The 22,771-nt window shown below is 42.2% G+C and overlaps 1 protein-coding gene across 1 annotated transcript in view; it reads right to left on the bottom strand.

The window, feature by feature from the left end:
- Positions 1-22,771, bottom strand: part of eys (eyes shut homolog) — a 313,091-nt gene that overhangs the window by 159,837 nt on the left and 130,483 nt on the right. The window contains 5 exon segments of the mRNA XM_066660060.1: positions 1,742-1,820; positions 3,256-3,427; positions 11,297-11,442; positions 13,072-13,179; positions 14,733-14,829. Coding sequence (XP_066516157.1) covers positions 1,742-1,820; positions 3,256-3,427; positions 11,297-11,442; positions 13,072-13,179; positions 14,733-14,829 — 602 coding nt within the window.

The raw sequence follows: 22,771 nt of genomic DNA, 5'->3' as shown, positions 1-22,771 counted from the left end.
GCAGCGACGTCGTCCTCGGAGGCAGGGAAGCCTGCAGCGACGTCGTCCTCGGAGGCAGGGGAACCTGCGACGTCGTCCACGGAGGCAGGGGAACCTGCGACGTCGTCCACGGAGGCAGGAGAGGCGCGCGTCGCGCTCACGAAGACAGGAGAGCCGCGCGCCGCGCTCTCGAGGACAGGGGTTTGTGCTGCTCGCCGGGCTCGCGCTGGAGCTGTAAAGGGTTTAGGGGGTTTCACAGGCGCACCCATTAGATCACCTCGAGGTGCGCCCCTGTTAGCCTCAGGCCTCAGAGGTACGGAGGTGAGGCTAACAGCCCCTACCCTTAACGCCCCCCCAAAAATTTCCCCGGACCTGAGGGGGTAATCCTCCAGCGAGGGGGGAACTCCAGCACGGTTCTTCCGCCGACTCTTTCGACTCCCGCTGGCGCAACGACTCGATTCCCGAGTCGACTCCACCGCTATAGGATCCGGAACAGCGCCAGGCAGGAGCTGGAGCCGGCGACTCCATTCCGAGGCCGCTTTCAAAGCCTCCTCCACAGGATCTTTGTGGCCTGTGCGGAATGGAGTCCGGCGAACGGCACAACCTTTGATGTAATAGTCCGTGCTAGCTGCGTCCTGAGGGTCGTACATTCTGTCAGGAGTGAGGGGCGGATTGAGGGAGGCGGACGCATTCGCTAAAACACGGGAATTTAATATAAACAAAACAACGATACTAAAACAGGAAATAAACAAACAAGGAGCCAAACAAGCTAAATAAAACAAAGGAAACTGGACAGGGAAAACAGGACAGACGGACGAAAAACGACACGACGAAAAAGGAGAAGAAACGGGGAAACTCTAGAGACAGACGGACAGACTAAATACCGTGACCAACAAAACACAGGATAAAGGGGAAATGTACGACAAACGGATGAGAGACAAGAGGGCTTAAATACTCACACAAACGAGACGCACCTGAGACAGATAACGAGAAGGACGGGTTAACAGATGACACGGACGAGGAGGCGGAGACCAGGACATAAACAAAACAGAGCCATGTGCAAATAAAGCACATGGCGGGGACAACAGACTGACAGGACGAAGGCGTGACAAGTAGCAATGCCATGGGTTCTTTTCTTCCTAACACAAATCACAGCATCATCACAGTAAATCTGATGCTCTAATTTTAAGGTAAAAATATTGCATAGTGTTCCTTTAATGGGTTAGTGAGCAGTGGAATGGCTTTCCATGGAAGGATGGAGCTGTAGCTAATATTTTGGGGCAAGCTGAAGTAGCTGTGATCTCCAACTAATCATCCAACATTGGGTAAACCTGTGATATAATGCCATCAAATATTTACAGAAATTTTTCAACATCTACCAAAGTCACTGCAGCAAACTATGTATCAGTACACTTGGATTTAAAAATAAATGAGAAGGTGTCCATAGACGATGAGTAATAAGAGCCGATGCACTGGGCGACCATGTGAAGGACTTACTACTTAAACCCTAGGATACAACAGAGGCCAAAGACAAAGTAGGATCAGGTGAATCATATTATGATGATGATGGTGACTATGGCTTCAGCACATAAATGAAGTTTTAAACACAGAACTCTGGCCGTGAGCTGGGAACAGCAGGCAAGTGTGTTATTTGTGTGCAGAAGCCCGGAAATAAAGAGCCATTACACAACCAAATGTAGCATTAACCTCAAAGCCATCACTGTGTAGTTGGAAAACAAAGCTGGAAGAGTATGAGACTTACATCAATATTAGTCTGACATCTGAAGCCGCTCCATCCAATCTCACATTGACACTCGAATGCGTCGATGCCGTCTGAGCAGCTGCCGTGAAGAAAGCTCTGGTTAATGCTCGCTGACAACTTCAAACTCCATTTTCATGCACCGTGATTTATTAGAGGCGATTGTGCTCGCAGATGCGGCCACCAATCAACAGCTCGGGCAGATGTCTATCTGAGCTTCACCTGCTCCCAGACAGAGACACTTTATACACCTGCCATTCAAAAAAGGGTCAAATCTCCTTACTTTAACAGATCCCTTCCAAATAACACATGACTCAAGACAGGACTGAAACATACAAACCATTATAACACGATGCTGTGCTCTAACTTCCAAAAAGGCTTTGAACTTTACTACTGTGTTCCATAACTTCTCCATTCTTCAACACTTAAGAAGTGCTGGGGGCAAGTCTTAAAGGGCAGTTACACCCCCTGTGATGTTATACATTAGACATGACAGGAAAGTTAGTTCTGACAGCACCATTGCCTGGTTTATCTGTGATACAGTCGCTGATAACAGCAGGAGATTTCCAGATTTTGACCTTGTATCTTGAAATGTTCACAACAGTTTACTCCGTTTTTCTTTGGGATCTCAGAGTAGTTGCCTGTGCTCTGAATGTATGGCCCAAATCTACGTTCACACTAGAGGACTATACGTCATTCACGGTGCCCCATGGTTGTCTTTTGAGGGCATGTCCAGGGCTGCTTGTGTGTGTACAGTGTGTTGTGTCTCACCGATTTTTTTGACACTTATTCTGACCATAGTTTTATTTTGTTGCATCTTGGCATCATGAAATATTGTAGTTGAGAATATTTACATTTGATCTGTTGCTCTGTCGCCATGTCAACTGCCTCCAGCCTGAAAACTGTAATCACCTGCCCTCACAAGAAGATAGTCCGCCTGTTATTCTGCTGCAATTTAGCATGAACAAAGGGTTAACATATGTAAAGAATTACTTATTAAAAAGGAGTGATCACTCACACAATACTCCATTATTTTGACAGTAAAGATATGGACACTTCTTAGTTAACATGAGTGTGGACAGCAGTTAGTGTTCTCCTCCAAGCTTGTTGAACAAGAAGGCTACACATGGAGGAAGCATGTACCCGTCGTCACCCTCACAGCTTGGTACCATCAGGTGGTTTGGGGGAGCCCTAGTTAATGGGTGCCAATGACTAAAAAACAAGGACAGTGTATTTGATGGAAAGCACTGCATAGCAACTCCTTGGGGAGTAGTTCCAGAACAGGAGTGAGTGAGTGAGTGTATTTCAAGCCAGTTTCCTAAAGTAAATATTAACTGAAGACTGTGAAGGCATCAGCCACTGCAGGAGTCAGAAACAGGTGGTTAACGACGAGAACTAGCTGGAGAACGGCTAACAGATGCTGCACTGACAGAGACTCAGGGGTGTGTTTAACTGCTCCTGAACAGCTCACTTCATCACTCGGCTGTGTGTGATTGGCTGCAGACCGGCGGGCGTACCTCCCGTGAAGGCAGGGGTTTGAGGCACATTCGTCAATGTTCCTGCTGCACTCCGAACCCATGAAGCCGCGGGGGCACAGGCACTGAAACCCATCCGGACCATCCACACACCTCCCACCGTTCAGACACGGGTTTGACACACACTCGTCCACGTCCACCTCACACCACACACCTGCAGAGGAGATCAACAGCTCATCACTTAAACCATCCTAAGACTCAGTACTTCATTGATGACTTGATGAACTATTAGTTTGAGTAAATATGTAGATATACACAATGTAGATTTTACAAAATCTCAACAAAAACATGGAGACAATATATAGAAAGGACTGTTTTATGTTATTATTTTGAGCAAGCCATTAATTCAGGGGTTGGGACGATATTCCAAGAATACAATTTAACAAACCATTGAGAATAAGACGTTGTAATAAAACTATATTTACATTATTTGTCACAATAAAAATGTGTTAAATTGTAATAAAATTGTCAACGGCTAATTTTAGTGCCTGCTGGGAATGAGCCTCTGTATAAACCAAATGCAAGGCGTCCAGCAGTGAGGGACGAGGATCAGAAACACTGGCTTTTGTCAGTTTTACTATATTATTTCTACTCCATTTTAATTTTTTATCAAATTATTTAGTACACATTTCTCCACACTGTGTTTCTTTTGTTCAGTTTAACTTCGTCAACCTCGTCATAACCGAGGGTCCAGCACTGTGATTGAAGTGGTAGGACAACTCTGAAGTGCCTGATACGTATGTAAATGAACAAATTAAATAATAAACAAATAAATAAATAAAGGGCGGCACGGTGGCGCAGCAGGTAGTGTTGCAGTCACACAGCTCCAGGGGCCTGGAGGTTGTGGGTTCGATTCCTGCTCCGGGTGACTGTCTGTGAGGAGTTGGTGTGTTCTCCCAGTGTCCGCGTGGGTTTCCTCCGGGTGCTCCTGTTTCCTCCCACAGTCCAAAAACACACGATGGCAGGTGGATTGGTGACTCAAACGTGTCCATAGGTGTGAGTGAATGTGTGTGTGTTGCCCTGTGAAGGACTGGCGCCCCCTCCAGGGTGTATTCCTGCCTTGCGCCCAATGGTTCCAGGCAGGCTCCGGACCCACCATGACCCTGAACTGGATAAGCGGTTACAGATAATGAATGAATAAATAAATAAAATAAAATTATGATAAATTGCATTTATCAGATTTTGGAAGATCACAAAACTGTTTGAATTATTTCACAATTTGCAAGTTGACAAAAAAGCTCCAGACCCCGAAATGAATGTGTTAATACACTTAGTGATTTGTTTTTTCCTAATATGGCTCCTTTATGTCAGAAGATTATAGACTCAGTCTCTCTCCATTGTTCGTTTGGTTTTACTATGTGTACAAAGTAGTTGTGTCTGGTATTAAGAATTCCTTATACAGCAGGATGAGTGCAGGCTGTAAGTAAATACTACACTATTTGATATGAGGGAGTTGAGCATCCACATATTTTGGTTTCTGCGAGGGCTTCTGGAACCGAGCCCACCTGGAAACAAGGACATTTTTTTAACATATTCTGAAGGGTGCCACAGTTTTAAAGCCGACTGTGAATAATAATAGGATGTGGATTACGATCTGAGTCTCAAATTTGAGCTCAACTCTGTGAATCAAGCTGACGACGCCCAAACGCGATTTGACGAATCACTGTGATAAACAGATAGTCTTTGTCCTGCTGTAAACTGTGACACCACCGAGCAAAGGGCCATATGTCTTCCCTCCTCTTCATCACACAAACAAAACAAGCCCATTCCACAAAGTCTTACAACTTCCCACAGACTGGAGCTGATATTTTACAGCACCATGAATCAGACTCAGACATTAGAGCCAAATAGACTAAATTTCTGAAGTCATATCTCATAAAAAGGGTAAGTTTTGGGCTATTTAGAGGGAAAAAGCTGTAATCCGTGGTCATCATTAACACTAGGATCAAGTTTGAGAAACGCCGATGGCATTTAGAGGCCCTTTGTTCAAACTTTGGCTCTAGTTACAGCTTCAAATCTACTCTAAGCTGGAGCACTGCTGTGATGATTTGATGGTGTCCATCCTCAATGTCCCGTACTGATGTTTGATAACTAGATCTGCATGAGAAAGGTCATTCCAGCTCATCCCCAAAAAACTGGATGGTGATCCATCACTTCAGAGAAGAAAACGTTCGGGTCACGAGCAGCCCGACATCTCTCTGAATTATTTTGTCGACCGGTTCTCATCTTTCCCAGGCCTTGGAGGCAGAGTAGATAAACAAAGAAAGACGTCTCACCAAAAAATAACAAAGAGGAAGATCATTAACATTTTATAATTAAAAGGTTTCTCCTCATTGCTCGCTCACGGGAGGTGTTAATTCCCTCCATATTGACATGCTGGTTGAGTTGTAATAAATTTATTGGTGTCAGGCGAGCAACCTACACAAACAATGATGGAGTGGCGCGGTATTGACCGAGCATGAATTACTACTGTGCATCTTAAATTAACCCCTGAAAGCAAGCAAAGTGATTCCTACCATTTCACTGTTATTGCTGGCCCTCTTTGCAGTGTTATTCATTTAGAGTTAAATGATCCAGTAATTCTTTCTTTCCTAAGAGTCAATGAAGATCTGCGTCATATGCAGTGAGTTCAGAACGGGATGTACAGTTTGGTAAAAAGAAAAAAAAAAACACAACAAAAAGCCGTGATTATATGTAAATGTAAAGTAGCAATCAGTTTTCTGTTACTCTTCATTTTATAAAACATTACACTGACGCCTAGTGACTTGGATGTACCAGATATTCTGTACTAGGCCTAATTTAAATATGGCTGCCCCACTCTATGGAGCAGAAATGGCTAACTCAGGGCCAATTAAGAAATCTGTTATTACAGTTTAAAACACCATGAAGAAGATTAATGTATTCACACTACCCTTATATATACAATACATTCCAAAATTCGCCCATGTGTCTGTCTTTGGAACATTGGTGTTATGCTCAACCATGGCACTGACTGCTTGTTTCACTCATCATGCATTTTCAAGCATATAAACACCACCACACAGGCCTGGGAATACGGTTAAACACTTCATTTTTTGCTGGAGGGGGGTCCTTTAAAATCAATTTAAATGCTGTACCGAGAGGTTCATGTCTAAATTTGTTTTAAACGTGTTTGTTTCCATGTAAAGGTATATGGAACATGGTAAAATGTCTTCCCACAAAAGACCTGTAAACCGTAACTTGGTTATATTTAGAACATAAAAAATCCGTTCAAAAACTCCCCGCTTTCCGTTATAATTGTGGCACAACACGTGGCTCCTAAGGGTTAACACGATTATACAGGACCGCCTTAAATAGGCACTTCTTTGACGGAGCTGATAAATAATGTGTCTTGACGCATGGCTTTGCGGGAAGTGAGAGGCGAGGCAGGGGAGAGATTACGGAGCGGTTATGTTTAATCCGGAATGTTAGCTTTCTTAAGGGATGCCGTCGAAAGAAAGTAGGAGAAAGCACATAATCTCCTTCCCCCAGCCTCAATTACTCCTCTCCGCAGGAACCTCCTAAATCCACAGTGTATTATCAGATTTGCCGTCCCAGAGTGAGTGCTGCGTGGAACAGGGAAAAGAAGAGAAGAAAGGGAGGACAGAGGAGACAGAGGGAGGGAAAGGAAATATATCATAGCACAGTTCTAGCGGTGTAGAACAGATTAATTAACTCCTTCTCTAAAACAAAGACCATTAATACATTCTTTGTCCTTCATTTCCGTCAGATTCTCTCTATCTACTCTGTGGGAAGTCTTTACACTGCTGGAACATTGCTGTGAGGAACTGATAGCATACAGTCATTTCAATATTAGTGAGTTCAGGAAGTGGATCACAAAAGCCAGATTTGGTGTTTGGTGCTAGGACACAAAATATAGACATGCCACACTGTTTCTTACTGTTCCTGAACTGTTCCTATGACAATGCATATTATATCAAGCTGCAGCTGCAACACTGTCCGCCAGAAGCTCAGCTTAGCTTCTAGCTGCTTAGCTTTATCATGGTGATCTCCCTCCACACTACGTAGTGCACAGTGTATGTCATAAAAGTTTCTGCACTAATATCATTTGTGATAATCAAGCTTAAAGTCCCTCTGACTAACATTTAGTTGTATTTTTGTTTAATAAATTCATTATGAAATTCATTATGTAGGGAGTAGACCACTATTTCAGATGGAGCCAAAATATTCCAGACCCAAGACTCTCTGCCCTTTCTGTTTCACATTTCTGTGTCACACTAGTTTCCATCATTACCATACTCAACAATCCACTGGTTCTGAGCATGGATTTCTATGTATAAATTGACACTTGTAACTATGCTACGTACTCAAACTCTACTCAGAATTAGTTTTAAATGTGCAATTGAGATGTAGCTAAACTTTTGGGGCTTTATATCCCACTGGCTGATGCTTAACTTTATCATGGTGACTTAAGGGTCTACTTTCATTCATTCATTTATTCATTATCTGTAAGCGCTTATCCAATTCAGGGTCGCGGTGGGTCCAGAGCCTACCTGGAATCATTGGGCGCAAGGCGGGAATACACCCTGGAGGGGGCGCCAGTCCTTCACAGGGCAGGGTCTACTTTCCCCCGACTCAAATAATTACTCTTAGATTTGTAGTCATGCACGGAAGGGGAAAAACGTGACTACTCTTCTGAGAAACTGGAATACTGCTGTGAGGATCTGATGGCATACAGCCATGTAAACATTAGCCTGGTCAGACACTGATGTCGGCAGGTTAATTGTTAACATCTGGATTGTAAACGCCAGTCCAACTAATCCCAAAGCTATTAGTGCGTGCTCCATCCACTCCACAGAATAAAGTTTTTGGGCTTTATACCCCTCTGTCTGACAACTGGCATTGGACATAGACTTCTTACAGCACATGCCCTTAATCCCCTTCCCTCAGCTTCAATTACTCCTTTCTGTAAGAACTTTCTAAATCCACAAACTAGAGAAAAGGGGAAGAAAGGAAGAAGAGAGGAATGAGAGAGAGAGTGAGAGAGAGAATATATCAGATATAGCACAGCTCTACCAGTAGAGCAAAGGCAGCATTCATTTCTTCCCTCCAGAAGTCGGGCTTTCTGTATAATCTGAACGGGAAGCTTCTGGCACTATTCAGACCGGGTTATTATTCGCACTGGAGGCTGCCTCCGAGGTTACTCTACATTACAGTGAACAGAAAGTCCCAGGCATTGTGCTGGCAGCTTGGGTCTATTGAGAGAAGGTCCATTGTCACACATTTGTCGCCGTATGAACAGCTCCCTGCGCCTCGTACGACAGCGATAACAACATCTAAAGCAGTGTTTAATACAAAACCGCCTGAAATACACACATAACCCAAATCTTTCAGTATCAATCCATCACCACAGCCATGTGCCTAGCATTTACAATGCACAGAAGGCAAGAAATCTACATGGAGCCATTCGACATTCCCCCCAGACAAGATTTTCCTCTTACAGAACGTGTACTGTGTGTTCAAATATATGTGGACATTCCTAATTAGTTTCTTAAGCTACTTTACGTATTATCAATAGAATGGGATGCTCTGAAACAGCATCACAAGCTTAAGGTCAGCAGGCCCAAGGCCTGAAAACATCATACACTATCCAATATCCAATTTCTAAAGTGTTGGGAATCCACTGGTGATTCAGAACGTGTCGTCAGACGTGTACCTGACGCCATAAGTGTTTTTGGAGCTCAAAGCAATTGAATTTCCACAGATATATTCCAATTTAACGACACAATGTGCTTTTGGCATGAAGAACTGAACAGCACCCTCTTGTGGAGCAGTTCATAAACACATAAAAAAATAAGTGAGTATGTGAGAAATAGCACCTATTTGGGTGAAATTCCAAAAGTAAGTAGGAAGGTGAATAGCTTTATTCAGAAGCTCTGCATCTTTTAAGGTGGAACGGTGTGTTTGCTGGTGAAGTTTAATCAGTCTTTTCTCACTTTTGAATTTTCACAGATATGTGTGTATTTTTAACTTGAGCCCTTTAGTTTGATACCAATTCTGTTTGAGTTTACTTTCATGGAAAAGTAGTGGTCGGAGTCACCTCCAACTTCAATTAAAGATTAAATTTGAAACAGCAAAATGTTCAGAGGTCTCTTCGCCGTCTAAATGCCATTTCTTGGCCAAGCCTGAGCCATTTCATTCATTCATTCATTCATCCATTATCTGTAAGCACTTATCCAGTTCAGAGTCGCATTGGGGCCAGTGCCTACCTGGAATCATTGGGCGCAAGGTGGGAATACACCCTAGAGGGGGCGCCAGTCCTTCACAGGGCAACACACACACACACACATTCACTCACACACTCACACCTACAAACACTTTTGAGTCGCCAATCCACCTGCAACGTGTTTTTTTGGACTGTGGGAGGAAACCGGAGCACCCGGAGGAAACCCACGCGTACACGGGGAGAACACCTGAACCATTTTGACTGAGACAATTAATTTGACTCCCATTTACTGAGCCAGGGCTTCATAAAAACACTGGACCTTTTTCCAGCACACAAACAGACAGGAAATCTTGCAAATGGTGAGAATATTTTTATTTTACAGGAGTTGGTTAGTCTTCTAGGAATACTGCAGACATTTTTATGAGATTTCATTATTGTAGTATTTATTATAACTGTTATTATTATTATTGTTTTTACATTATACCTGCTCTGTTTTGGAATTAGGTTTATAAATTAAGACAAGGCATCTACAGCAGCCCATCAGGAGGTATTAGCAGAAATGGAAGTATGGAAAACTCGCAGTAGCTGGGACCCGATTGTGACCTGATCGACTCTAGAGGCCGTGGGATATTGAGTTTTGTCACACGCACTTTCTTTATTCTCTTTTCTTCTGTGTTTTTTTTTTTTTTTCACAGCAGTGCCGCTTGTCTTATTAGGGCAAATATTTCCTGCGAAGCTCTGGCCGGGCGATCCGATTTCAAAATATATCCCGTGTCCGTCCTCTCTGGAGACATATCTCTCTTCCCTCAGATGAGCTGAGAGCGAGGGGAAAAAGCAATGACTTGTACGAGGCTCGAACAGGGGCCTAATAATAAAAGCTGCTTCTTGGGGAATTGGGGCTTGTGTGTCAGGTTGAGCCTCTCTCAGGAGGAGCCTATACCTCCGAGAGTTATCTTTTTCTTTTCTTTTTTTCAGCCCCTGTTCGCTTCTCCTCTCTTTCTCTGCCTGGAAAAGGATAAATTGATGATGCAGTGCAGGAGACAAATGAAATTAATCTTGGGTTTGAGCTGACAGTGCTGGAGGTTAGGTGGTCTGAAAGTAGCAAGTCATTTTTATCATCACAACAAGCAGCAGACTATTTATGAATTCATGAAAGGAAATTGTTATATTTACACCTGCTTTAATAAAAAAAAAAACATCTCATGAGATTGGATTACGTTGCTTTGTAGTCTTTGAATGGGTTCATGGGCTGTGGAATAAGAGCTGGTGCTGAGTTTACTCTGTTGGGCAAACTGTGTGTGTGTGTGTGTGTGTGTGTGTGGATATAGGTGTGAGTCAGGGTCTAATTGAGGTGGTTAAACATGTGCTGTTTGTGTGTTCTTCCCATTAGGCATCTGTCAAGTGAGTGAGAAGCATGGTCTCCATAGACAGGATATAACCCCCTTTTCTGTCATCGATTCTCTCTCTCTCTCTCTCTCTCTCTCTCTGAGAGAGAGAGAGAGAGAGAGAGAGAGAGAGAGAGAGAGAGAGAGAGAGTTAGTTTGGTGGATGTATTCAGTCAGAGCCAGTGCTACCTTTATTTGGTTCAACAGTCAAAAATGTGTTTCTGTATTTCACATATTTACAGATAGATATTAAAATGTCTCTCTCTCTCATTCATATATATATATATATGTGTGTGTGTGTGTGTGTGTGTGTGTGTGTGTGTGTGTAGATTATGTCTTTAAATGGTAAAACACCCTTGCTCTCTCTCTCTGTGCGTGTGTGTGTGTGTGTGTGTGTGTGTGTGTGTGTGTGAGAGAGAGAGAGAGGGCATACCGGAGAAGCCAGGACGGCACACACACACGAAGCCCCCTGGCTTGTTGATACACACTCCGTCGTGGAGGCAGGGTGAGACTTCACACTCGTTCACGTCCAAATCACACAGAGCCCCAAAGTATCCGGACGGGCAGGAGCAGCGGAAGCTGTGCAGAAAAAAAAACTAAAACAACAGCACCAAACAGAAAAGAGCTTTTAGAGAACTGTGTGGGTGCTGAATGTAAAAATAAAAGTGTTTTCCAAAAACATTCCATCCCAGCGGGGGTTAAACCAATAGCACAGGGCAGTAGGAACATAAACGGATGTTAAAAAACAAAAATAATAATAAACATGGTCAGCGTTACGTAACCAATCTTTGCCCGAATGCTCTCTACAGCAAAGTGCATACATGATCAAAGTGCTGCTGCATCTTTTATGCATCAGTCTCTCCGTGGCTTTGCGTGCAGTTTATCGCCTCTGAAAGCAAGTAAATAGATAAATAAATAGAGCAATGTAGAGCAACAGATGCCGGCTGTCGGTTGTCCTCGCTTGACCCCCATGTTCTGACCCCTCCAGCTTACAGAGCTGTCCAGAGACTTCCGACTTCAGGAAAGAGAGGGAAAAAAAAGGCTAGGCAAGGCCTAATGAGCCATCCCCAGCTTACACACACACACACACACACACACACACACTCTAACTCACCAAATATCACTAAAAGGCTGTATCCCTTAGAAGTCGAGTCATTGCTACAGTTTGCTCTACAATTGCAATGTAATAACAGAGTTAACATTAGTAACAGTTCCACAGTGAGTCACATTCTGTAACTGATTATTTCCATTTTGTTTTAGAACAGTTCAGTGCTCAAGGGAACCTCAGCCGTAGCTTGACGGAGGAGGACAGTGCTGTTCCTTCACTCCCACCACTCCCCAGTTTTCAGTCCCAAGCCTTTTTCTCTAACCATTAGGCCACGACTGTTTTTTAAATATCTGCTGAAATCATTCGTGTTCACTGCGAATACAACACATGAAGGGTGGTGGGCTCCACCATAACGCACAGGATAATAAGGCGGTGTTAAAAGGTATCTGCCCTGGTGGATATGGTACAGTTAAGAAGGTTCCTGCCTGTGTTTTATCAAAGGCAGTTGGAGAGGGAGGAGAAGAGGGAGAGGGGGGGAGGGTGAACTCCACCTGATGTGAAGTCCCCTGGACGGCGGGCGATTTGGGGGAAGAGGAGAAGCGGGCTGGGAAAGGGGACGTGAGGAGCGGCCGGTCACGTGGGAGCCTCTCGGACGACAGGAGATGAGGCGAAGACAAACCATTTAGGACTTAAATTGGCCCTGGGACTTCTCGGCCCCATCTGTCGGACGGATGCCCCGGGGTGCTTATTAAAGCCTTGCGAGGGAGAAGCTCCTGTGGAGGAAGGCCAATCTACGGCCATGATATCTTCCCTCTGAATCCGGCTCGCTCCTGTCTTTAGCGAGGCGGCTTATATGTGTCAAGGAGGAAGAGAAAAGGGCCCTCTTTTTTTTTTTTTAAAGGCAACACTGGAGAATAACACCCACCATCTTCTCTGGGGTGGGGGGCTTTTTTTTTCAAACTCCTGCTTTCTTTGTTGTTGGATTTTTTTTTTTTCGTTCCTTTTTTCCTTCCTCTGCCTCCTCTGCTCACTAAAAACAAATAGCTAGGAGACAACGCTCGGGCAACAGTGTCATCCTTCATTTGAGCTGGGTTCAACAGAAGAGGGAGAAGCGGTAGCCTCGGCTAGTTGTTCTTGTTTTTGTTTTTGTGTTATCTTACCTGTTCACCAGATCCTGGCAGGTGCCTTGGTTCCGGCAAGGGTCCGAGACACACTCGTTGATGTCTTCCTCACAGCGCTGACCAGAAAAGCCAGGCTTGCAGTAGCAGCTTCAAACATAAGATAAAAGAGTGCTAAATAATTGTACTGTCAATCAATTAAATAATGACTTAATTACTAAAATTATTAAAAAGAATTAACCAACTACTCATTGTCCATTCTTAAGACTGAAGCTTTTAATAACGGATATTTAAATGTGAGATAAAACAATCAAAGTATGTTCAAAACAATGGAAGTACATTTACATTAGTAGTGTCTATTGAATTAAAATATAATCACAAAAATAAAGTTAAAATGCTAGTATTTTATGTTTGTTTTGGAGGGAAAGTAGTGTGTAATGGGATATGCACGATAAAGCTATCTATTATTATTGATATAATATCGCAGTTTTGATGATTTTTGTATAAGAATCCCTTTATCATTTGAGTAAAAATACATTGCTAAATAAAACCATTAATGTCTCAAAAGGAGTGAATTTTGGGAGGAAGTGGTGGCCAAATTTGGTAAATGGTTAATTAGCATAAAAAATGAACACGTTAAAATCGTGCATACGTTAATGCTTTATTTTGACCGCACTAACGATAAACTGATAGTTCGCATTGCTACAAGGACCTACATATTTTATACTGACAGTACAACTCCACCTCCGCTCTGTGCAATATCATACACCACAATTTGTTGATTCCATTTCCCACTGAAAAGGGACAGGACAGGAGTCTGATATTTGACGAAGTGATGCATTTGACGAACGAACATGTGGAGCTACTGAAATAAATGTGGAACTGTTTTCTCTAGAGGGGTGGAGCACCATTCACTACCTGATGTTGTTAATGTTCTTGTGGCTAATTGCAATCCAGTCCTCCAATCCAATGCCTAAGGCCTTAACTGACTAACAGGAGTAAAAACTACCTATTCATATCCCCTACTTCTCTCTTCTCTGAAAACAGCCCTTCAGAGTTCTTCTGATGAATCTGGTCAATGCTGTGATCCATGTTTTTTGTTGTCACATTTTTTGCCATACCACCCACTGTTATTACAGGAAGGCATTTCCAGTTCGTTTCCTGCATGAAGTTCAAGTGAGTGCTTAGCAGATGTAGGTCAATATCAGAGATGTTGCTTTATCCTGTATGATGCCATTTCCATGCTGCGTGGCCAGAAGGAGATCTCCACACAGTCATTATTTTCACCCTGCGAAGCTAGCAAAGCTACAGATCAATGGGTCTCGGTGGAGTCCATCCACTCAGATTTCCTTTTACTGCCTTGTGACAGCCGCCTCTCCTTTAGGTCTGCGTCATGCCCTGTCTACCACAGGGGAAAGATAAAGCTGCTTAGGCATGTCATTCGTCCCCTATATCTAAATAAAATATGGGCAGGCACTTGTAGACGCTGCGGTTAAAAAAAATAAATAAAAGCGTGTATATGTGCATTTTCAGTTGTAGATTTGAGGTAGTATGACCCCAAATTAATATAAATCAAACAAACCCAACACCAAGACAAGTGATTTTCCACAAATCCTATCCTCTCTATTGATTAAGTGTGACAAGAAATAAATATATAAGAAGAAAAAAAAATGAGAAAAAAATTGATTGCGTCCAGTCCTTACTAGTAGCTGTTGACCCCATCCACGCAGTGGCCCTGGTTTTGGCACGGACTGGAAGCGCACTCGTTGGTGTCAATTTCACAGCGAGATCCCTGGAACCCTGCACAGATAGATGAGATGGTCATGGATCAGTGAGCCTGGCTTGGTCCTGAAAGAGGCCGGATCAATGCTAACAAAGGCCCTTGGGCCAATGCTCTCTTAATGAATACAGCACGCCGTCCAGCAGTGACCCCCCACGGCCATTGTCTCCTCAAAGGGCTAAGGCTTCAGCTCCCAGGTGGACTGACCCAACATCAGGTCACTGGAAAGAGAATTAGAAACTCATTCTTAAGTGAGAGGCCTGCTACTGAAGTGCTAACTCAGTTACAGAAGAGTAAATGTATTATCGCTAACCACAGTAGGTATGTTGTTTACGGAAATAAAGCTAGAATAATTACTCTGAGTAATGTCAGCTATGAAGCCCCACAGCACTGGGCAGTGGAGAAGTGGAACTGTGTTTTCTGGAGAGATGGAGCTCCATCCAGGACCTTAGGGATGAGCTGGAGGATCTAAACTTCCAGCAGAACTTCTCCACCAGTTCTCCACTAAGATGGGAATGGACAAGATTAATACCAATCTTTACCTCCAAACCTTAACTGTAGGTTAATGTTCATAAACCAAATCTATCATGCAGGCCCCCTGCAATTTTCCGCTTGAGATTGCGTACCCACACCTGGAGGTTTCCTGCTCAGACAGTGATTAAACTAGAGGCAGTTTTATGATTTAACGTTACTGCATAACATTTAGAGGCACTGAAATTTACCTGAAGGGGGAAAAATCTGATGAAAGCCACTAAAAATATAGGTGCTATTCTGAATTTTACTACAAAATCTCATTAGACTTTCAGTCAGTGTCTACTTTCATGCAGTTTGCAGTCTCTAGAACTTAGAATCATCCATCCATCCATTATCTGTAACCGCTTATCCAATTCAGGGTCACGGTGGGTCCAAAGCCTACCTGGAATCATTGGGCGCAAGGCGGGAATACACCCTGGAATACACTCCTTCACAGGGCAACACTCACACATTCACTCACACACTCACACCTATGGTCACTTTTATGTCGCCAATCCACCTACCAACGTGTGTTTTTGGACTGTGGGAGGAAACAGGAGCACCCGGAGGAAACCCACGCGGACACGGGGAGAACACACCAACACCTCACAGACAGTCACCCGGAGCGGGAATCGAACCCACAACCTCCAGGTCCCTGGAGCTGTGTGGCTGCGCCACCGTGCCGCCCAACTTAGAATCAGTTTCACATAAAATAATGCACCTGAAACAGCAAAAATAAGCTATTCATTCATTCATTCATTCATTGTCTGTAACCACTTATCCAGTTCAGGGTCGCGGTGGGTCCTGAGCCTACCCGGATTCACTGGGCGCAAGGCAGGAACACAGCTTGGAGGGGGCGCCAGTCCTTCACAGGGTGCAAAAATAAGCCCATATTACTAATATTATTAATCATGTAAAGCAGGAATACAGCACCATCCTCATTTTTTCATGCTTTTCAACATTTGGAGGTCTCCCTACAACGCAAACTCTTCCAGATGTTTTTTTTGGCCATGGCTGATAGAGAATCAGGGCTGCGTACAAACGTCAGACCTTTTTCCAGTGCACAAACAGACTGGAGAAATAGAAAACGGTCAGGAAACTTTCTACACATTTTATAAAAATGTATAGAACACAAATTATGAATTTATTTATTTTTTTAAGGTCATTTGGTTTTGGCGGCTTTTATTGGTAAATATAGCTATTCGTTTACTACACAAGTGTGTGTATAAAGCTTTCTACTTTCAAAATTAAAAATAATTTTTGTCAAAATGATAGGTTGTACCTTGGCTGCGAGGACAATTTAGCAACTGGACCTCATTTAATTTTAATTTAATACTCCTGCCATAGGCTGTACAAGACAACTTCCATATCTCCACTGGCCTACAAATGTCACTGTTCAGAAAAGGTGCCTTGGTCAGTTTAAGCATAACACTTCTTTAACTAAGCCTTTACAGATGTTTCTGCAGGTTTATGTCATTTATCACAAAAGGCTTATGTAGGTGTCATGTAGTCTTACGAAATATGGTAAAGTGCACACGCTTGGGTGATCATTGGAGATTACTGCCTAAGGGCCAATAGCTACCCTCAGAGTGGGTACAGTAAGGCCTCTAAGAAACAGTGAAGTAGAGGATGATAACAGTAAAGCAGCTATAGTGAGAGCCTGGGAGAACCTGCAACAGCAAACATCTGGGGACCGTAAACACACAGCTCATTGGCAGTAAGTTCCCCCCTGGTGCTTTTACTGGGAGCAGAGCTACTGGAATCTTTTATGACTTTTCATTCTCCACTCATCCACTCCAGCAAAAAGCTACTGAAAACATACAGTACATTAGTTAAACTGAGCTCATTCTCCACTAAACATCTGAATGAATTTCTCTCATACAGACCTCCATGTCATTAGCTCATTGGCCAATTAACCCACCCCCGAGAGCAGGTGCATCGAAAACAGTAGGACAACAATTAAAGGCAAAAGCCTCTCTGTGTGGAATCTCCATGTCTGCTTAATGAAGCGATGTTGACTCTGCGTGGCCTCATGTGTGTTTACTCTTCTTTAAGGATGGGTAACTGAAGACAAGATCCAGAAAAAGCCTGGAGAATAACTCCCAAACAGTTCCCCACTGATTCGACTCCCCAGAGGAGGTATGATTTGGGTGGTGGAACATTCTCAGCACTGTAGTGACACTGATGTGGTGATGGTGTGGTAGTGTGCGTTGTGCTGGTATGAGTGGATCAGACACAGCAATGCCGCTAGAAGTTATAAAGCAAAACCGATACCGGCTCATCATTTGAAAAACAGGAAAAAGGTGGCCAACAAAGCATGCTGAGTAACAAATGTACTGTTGTGTGCAATTGTAGATCGACAAAGTGCACCTTTATGGTCAATGAAGATGATACAACTGACAATGAGTGTAGAAACTAGGAGGCCATTTTAATTTTGGGGCTGATGTGTGTACATTTAAGCTTCATTGAGTGTTAAGAAATCTAAATTTATAGATATATAATATGTTCTATATGATCTACAATTTTATATCATTAAAAGACATTATACAAGCTTTGGCCAGGCATTTTAAGGTGTTATGTGGACCTTATGAATACATTATGATTGCATCTATAATGCATTATGAATCAGGGCAAATAGATGTTTCAAAGCGTTACAACAGCCGCCATGTCTAAAAACTGTACGCTGATGATACGCAAAATGTTTATACATATTTCATTATAATACATGAGCATTGTTCCTCAAGTGAACACCCCTGTAAATATCCAGCGAGATTTCTATTTTTTGAAGAGTGCAGGCCAGAGACGCACTCACTCAGAACATCACTGACCTTAGTCATGGGTTACGCCAATGAATCTTGAGCAGGAATATTCCTGAACGCAGAAAATAAACACTGATTATACAACCGGCTTCTGCCTTGCAGACATTAAAACGCAGCCAGGAAGGATTTCTAAGGTCACAACTCATAAGCTCTTCCAAATGTTAAATCATTTGTCAAGCCTAAGTGGGTCTAACCTAAAGTGGCCTAACCCAAGACATCTCTGCCACCAGGCCCGCTCATATGCACCCAGTTCAGGACCTGATTGAAACCCACCCTGACATTTCAACAGTTATCTGACCAAACTCGAGTCTGTGGAAGGATTCATTCATCAATCTAAGGATTTAAAGTTCGCACTGGCCTTGATTTGAATGGCTATGAAGGTCCAAAGCTCAAGCAATGGCTGATGGTTTGACCCAGGCCTATGGGACTTGACAGAGGCTGGCCTTTGGTGCTGCAAACTGACCAAGAGAGCTAAGAACAGGGGTCAGTTCTCATATCTGTATTCAATTTCACCTTAAATCTCCTCCCTTCAGTGGTAATAACAAAACATAATCTGAGACACAAGCCAGTTGCACCTGTTAGCTTGCTTTATACTGACAGCTCAACACCCTTGGTGAAGAATATTAACTGTTAATTCTGTTAACAGACAACAGATGTAGCATTGGCTTGTGTCGTGTTGAGCAATTCAGAGAGAGGGAGGGTCATCCTGCCCGATCATACAGGGACAGGACAGCTGAGCTCTCTCAGATTCTCAGCCATGGATGTGTTCTTGGCAACATAGGATCAAATTCATGACCACTCAAGTAGGGCCAACACTAACAAGGTAAGACAAATTGGAACATATAGTCTCTCCAAAGAAAAACATGCATCTCCATTATTCTTGATAGTTAATTTCCTACATCATTTAAAGTGAATATTTGAGTGTTAAATATAATCAGGCATCGTAATGTGTTATCAAATCTAAAGGTATGATATGTTAGTGTTTATAAACTCCACACATTATATAATATAATATTTATGAGTGCTATTCATTATGCTTAATTAAAAAGGACACATCGTTAGTGGTAAATTAAAGGCAAACATACATTACAAACATATTAATGTTATTCAGAATGCTCTAAATTAGAAGAAATGAACAATTAATAAGCTTATAGCAATTATAATTGAAAGCTAAACTGAAAAGATGGGTTTTAGTCTCTAAGTAAAGTGCTGTCCTTCATAATGTATGAAAATGTCATGCTGTATGAACCCATAGAAATGCTCCAAAATTCTTTGGACAGCGACAACATGTTAAATATTGTTACAGATGCGTATGGAATTTGTCATTTAAAGAATGACATTAATTTAAGAAAATGAATGGGAAAAAAACATACAAGCTACCAATAAAGAACATAAACTGAATATGGTGCATCTCTTAGCATGTGTGGAATCCAATGGGACAGAAAATATTGAAGATGTCTAAATAATAACCCAGATTATAGCACTAAGGAAGATCATGAGGGTAATGGTGTCCTTGGGCCTCAGCATCACTTACATTGTATTTATTCAGCTAGCAGAGGCTTTTATCTGAAGTGGCACAAAAGTGATGCAAGTACAGTTCAAGTGTGCAGCTATGACAAGCTTTAATGTTCATGTAAAGTTCCCATTTCATGAAAAGTGCAAGAGGCTGCAAGTAAGAGGAGCATCCTAGACAAGGCATAGTGGCTCAAAGTGCAGGTAAACATGGCACAAAGTATATCTCCACAGCAACAATGAGGTATAAAATCACAAGGTCTTGATTAGCTTCCTGAAGTTGGCAAGTGAACCAATGGAAAAGACAAATGGAAACTGGTAGTTAACTCCATCACTGAAGAAACCTTTTGAAGCATTATCGACTGAGCTTTCAAACCAAAGTCTTCAATGTTTCAATCACATGCTGTGGTTACAAGACAATGTATATGTAAGTCTGTGTAAAATCATGGAAACTGGTGTAATTATGATGTGGCCAACTTAAGATATAACCAAGCAATTTCTCTCATTGAATCTCATTAGGTCTTCAGTAGCTGGACAGAAGGCCTTGTGGGTCTGATGGACTACCAACGTTTGTTGTTAGTCCTGGAAAATCGGTCGTGCCCTCCCATTCACTCAAATGAAAAAACCCAATTTGTGTTTTCAAACTCTGCTTCTTTAACTCCACTATACAGCTGTCAGAATCCATTCTCTAATCACAAATGGTGGAGAGTTCTGGGTCAACTTCAGAGCGAGTTTGATCGTGTGCGGAGACACATTCTTTACGCTTTTCGGTGAAAAGGGACGCTACTCTGGCCGATATCTTTATCAAGGTGAACTGTAGTCATTCCTATTATTAACAATCTTTAAAAATAACCAAGATTTATGTGTGCAGTCCTTAAGCAACACCATGCCGGTAATTAGCCTTGGCCTGTAATCATTAATCTGAATGACAGTACAGAAAAGGAGGCACGAAGCAAAGCATTTATGATGGCTGGTAAATCTGCACAGGATAAAATACTGTAAGATCTAATGAAGGCAGAAAACTCATTTGCAAAACAGTGGGGACATTAGGTAAAATGTAAAAATCAGTTCATAAATCCAGTTTGACGTGTACTTAAAATATTACACAGACATTTAACATTTTATTTAGAAACTGAATCTTTTAAAGAGTTGATGTAAACATGATTGGCTGCTAAAGAAGCTTCCAGGAAAGACCTAGACCTTTATTAACAAGGAAGGATTGACTTTCAGCCCAAAAAAGCAAAAGTGCAAAAGTTTAAGTGCAACATGTTGCTGGGATTTTAACCCATACGTGTCCAGACATAATTCACCATGAAGCCAAATTATGAGAACTATAAAACAGACCAAAGAAACATGGAACACTTTTTTCACGTTTTTTGCTGTATTCTGTAATTATTTTTGGGTTAAATTCCCACTATAACATAAAAATCACAACAGCCATTTTTTAACTGGCATTTCAACATTCTTGGAATGGGATCAGACGAGGTCGTACGTGATATAGGACAGAGGACTATGGCATTTGAATTGTTAAAATAAAAGTTGGAACGCCCCTTTTAAAGACAAATATATGCTGTTACAGTAAGCATTTCTCTGGTCTCACCAATCACACCATCATTCTGTAAATGAGGTCACATGTTCACAAACTCTCAAACTGTCATGTGATTGCATCTAGGATGTACAGTAAATGTCACTTAGGTACATCATGATTTAAAGTGAAGGATAAAGCTGTGTAGGGAACTTTCCAGACCTTATAAAAGGCTTGTGACACATTTGTCACCATGAGCTCGTATGGATTAAGTATTTCACCCTTTACAAGGCATAGTATTAAAGGCTTCAGGATGTCTGTGGGAAAATCTGTATGTAAAAATCACAGGGTAAAATTTGACAACAATTTCAGTACAGTTTTGCAGTTGAAGATCTGGCAGAATAGCCAAAAAATACAAATTTCCAAACTGGAATAATACATAAACACATTTCTGTCCCAATACTGTTTTCAGTTCCTAAATGTTTGTTAGCTGTGGTGAAGAGGAATGCCACCACCGCAAAATGGGAAATGCTTTACCGTGACATTTTTTAAACATATGCTGAAGCATCAAACAAATCAAATAAATAACTAAATTTATGAGGTAAAACATCAAATGTGCTCTTGTGTTGTTTTCAGTGTGATACTAGCACTCTCCTATCTGTCCCAACTATAGAAATCTGGGGTTGTAAGAAATGTAAATTAACTTTTTTGTTGTTATCAAATGGAATTCATGAATCACTGCTTGTTATTTTCACTCGTTCCACATATTCCACCTGCATTTAAAATTAAATAATGTATTGTAAAAAGAAAATGTTACAATGCAGCTATCAGTCATGCAGAAGGCACTTAATGCCCCTATGTAACCCAGGCACGAGGCTGCCTGCTGCTCTCTCTCTCTCTGTGTTTTCAGTGCCAATGAAGGGTTAAATGCAATTTCCAAATTTTGTGCAAAGATGACTAAAGCAGTTTTCACTTCTCCAATGACTCTTCTTCACGTCATGACATCTATTACACTGACAACTACTGAATGTACCTGGGTGTATCAGATTTTGCCCTAAACTGGTTTAAACATGGCCGCCCTATTGTGGAGCACCCACTCTATGGAGTATGAACATGTTCCTTCAGGTTCTACAAAGAAATCTGATTCTTCATCTCAGTGGAGGTGTACAAAATGTAACAAGCGGAGTTCATAAACACAGTTCGCCACTTTTTGGTGGTAAAAAGAACTTTTCTGTTAACAAAAAAGCAAAATAAAACAAAACAAAACAAAACAAACCTGAGCTATGAGACATGAAATGAGTTGAGTGGCATAGTGGGTATCTTTCACAGAATAATCTAGTCCCTGCCTCCTGTTGAGATCCGATTCCTCCAGAGTGGGATTCCCCCCAAGGCTTCCTTTCACTCTCGACTGTCCCAGTGTTTATGGAGTGTCATGTCTGTGTTTTATTCGCTGGTTAATGTAGCGCTCAGGAGGACGGCTTGTTTGAAAGGGCCAGCAGGCGGAAGATTGATAGAGGTGTTGTTGGAAGTCGGTCAGTTGGGTGAGATCGTCTCAGACAACCTTGACGCGGTACAAAAGTTCTAGGCCCATCT

This window comes from Hoplias malabaricus, chromosome 2 (assembly GCF_029633855.1).
Source record: "Hoplias malabaricus isolate fHopMal1 chromosome 2, fHopMal1.hap1, whole genome shotgun sequence".
NCBI classification, from domain to species: domain Eukaryota; kingdom Metazoa; phylum Chordata; class Actinopteri; order Characiformes; family Erythrinidae; genus Hoplias; species Hoplias malabaricus.
The sequence above is the reverse complement of the archived record's forward strand: the minus strand, read 5'-3'. Positions and strand labels throughout refer to the sequence as shown.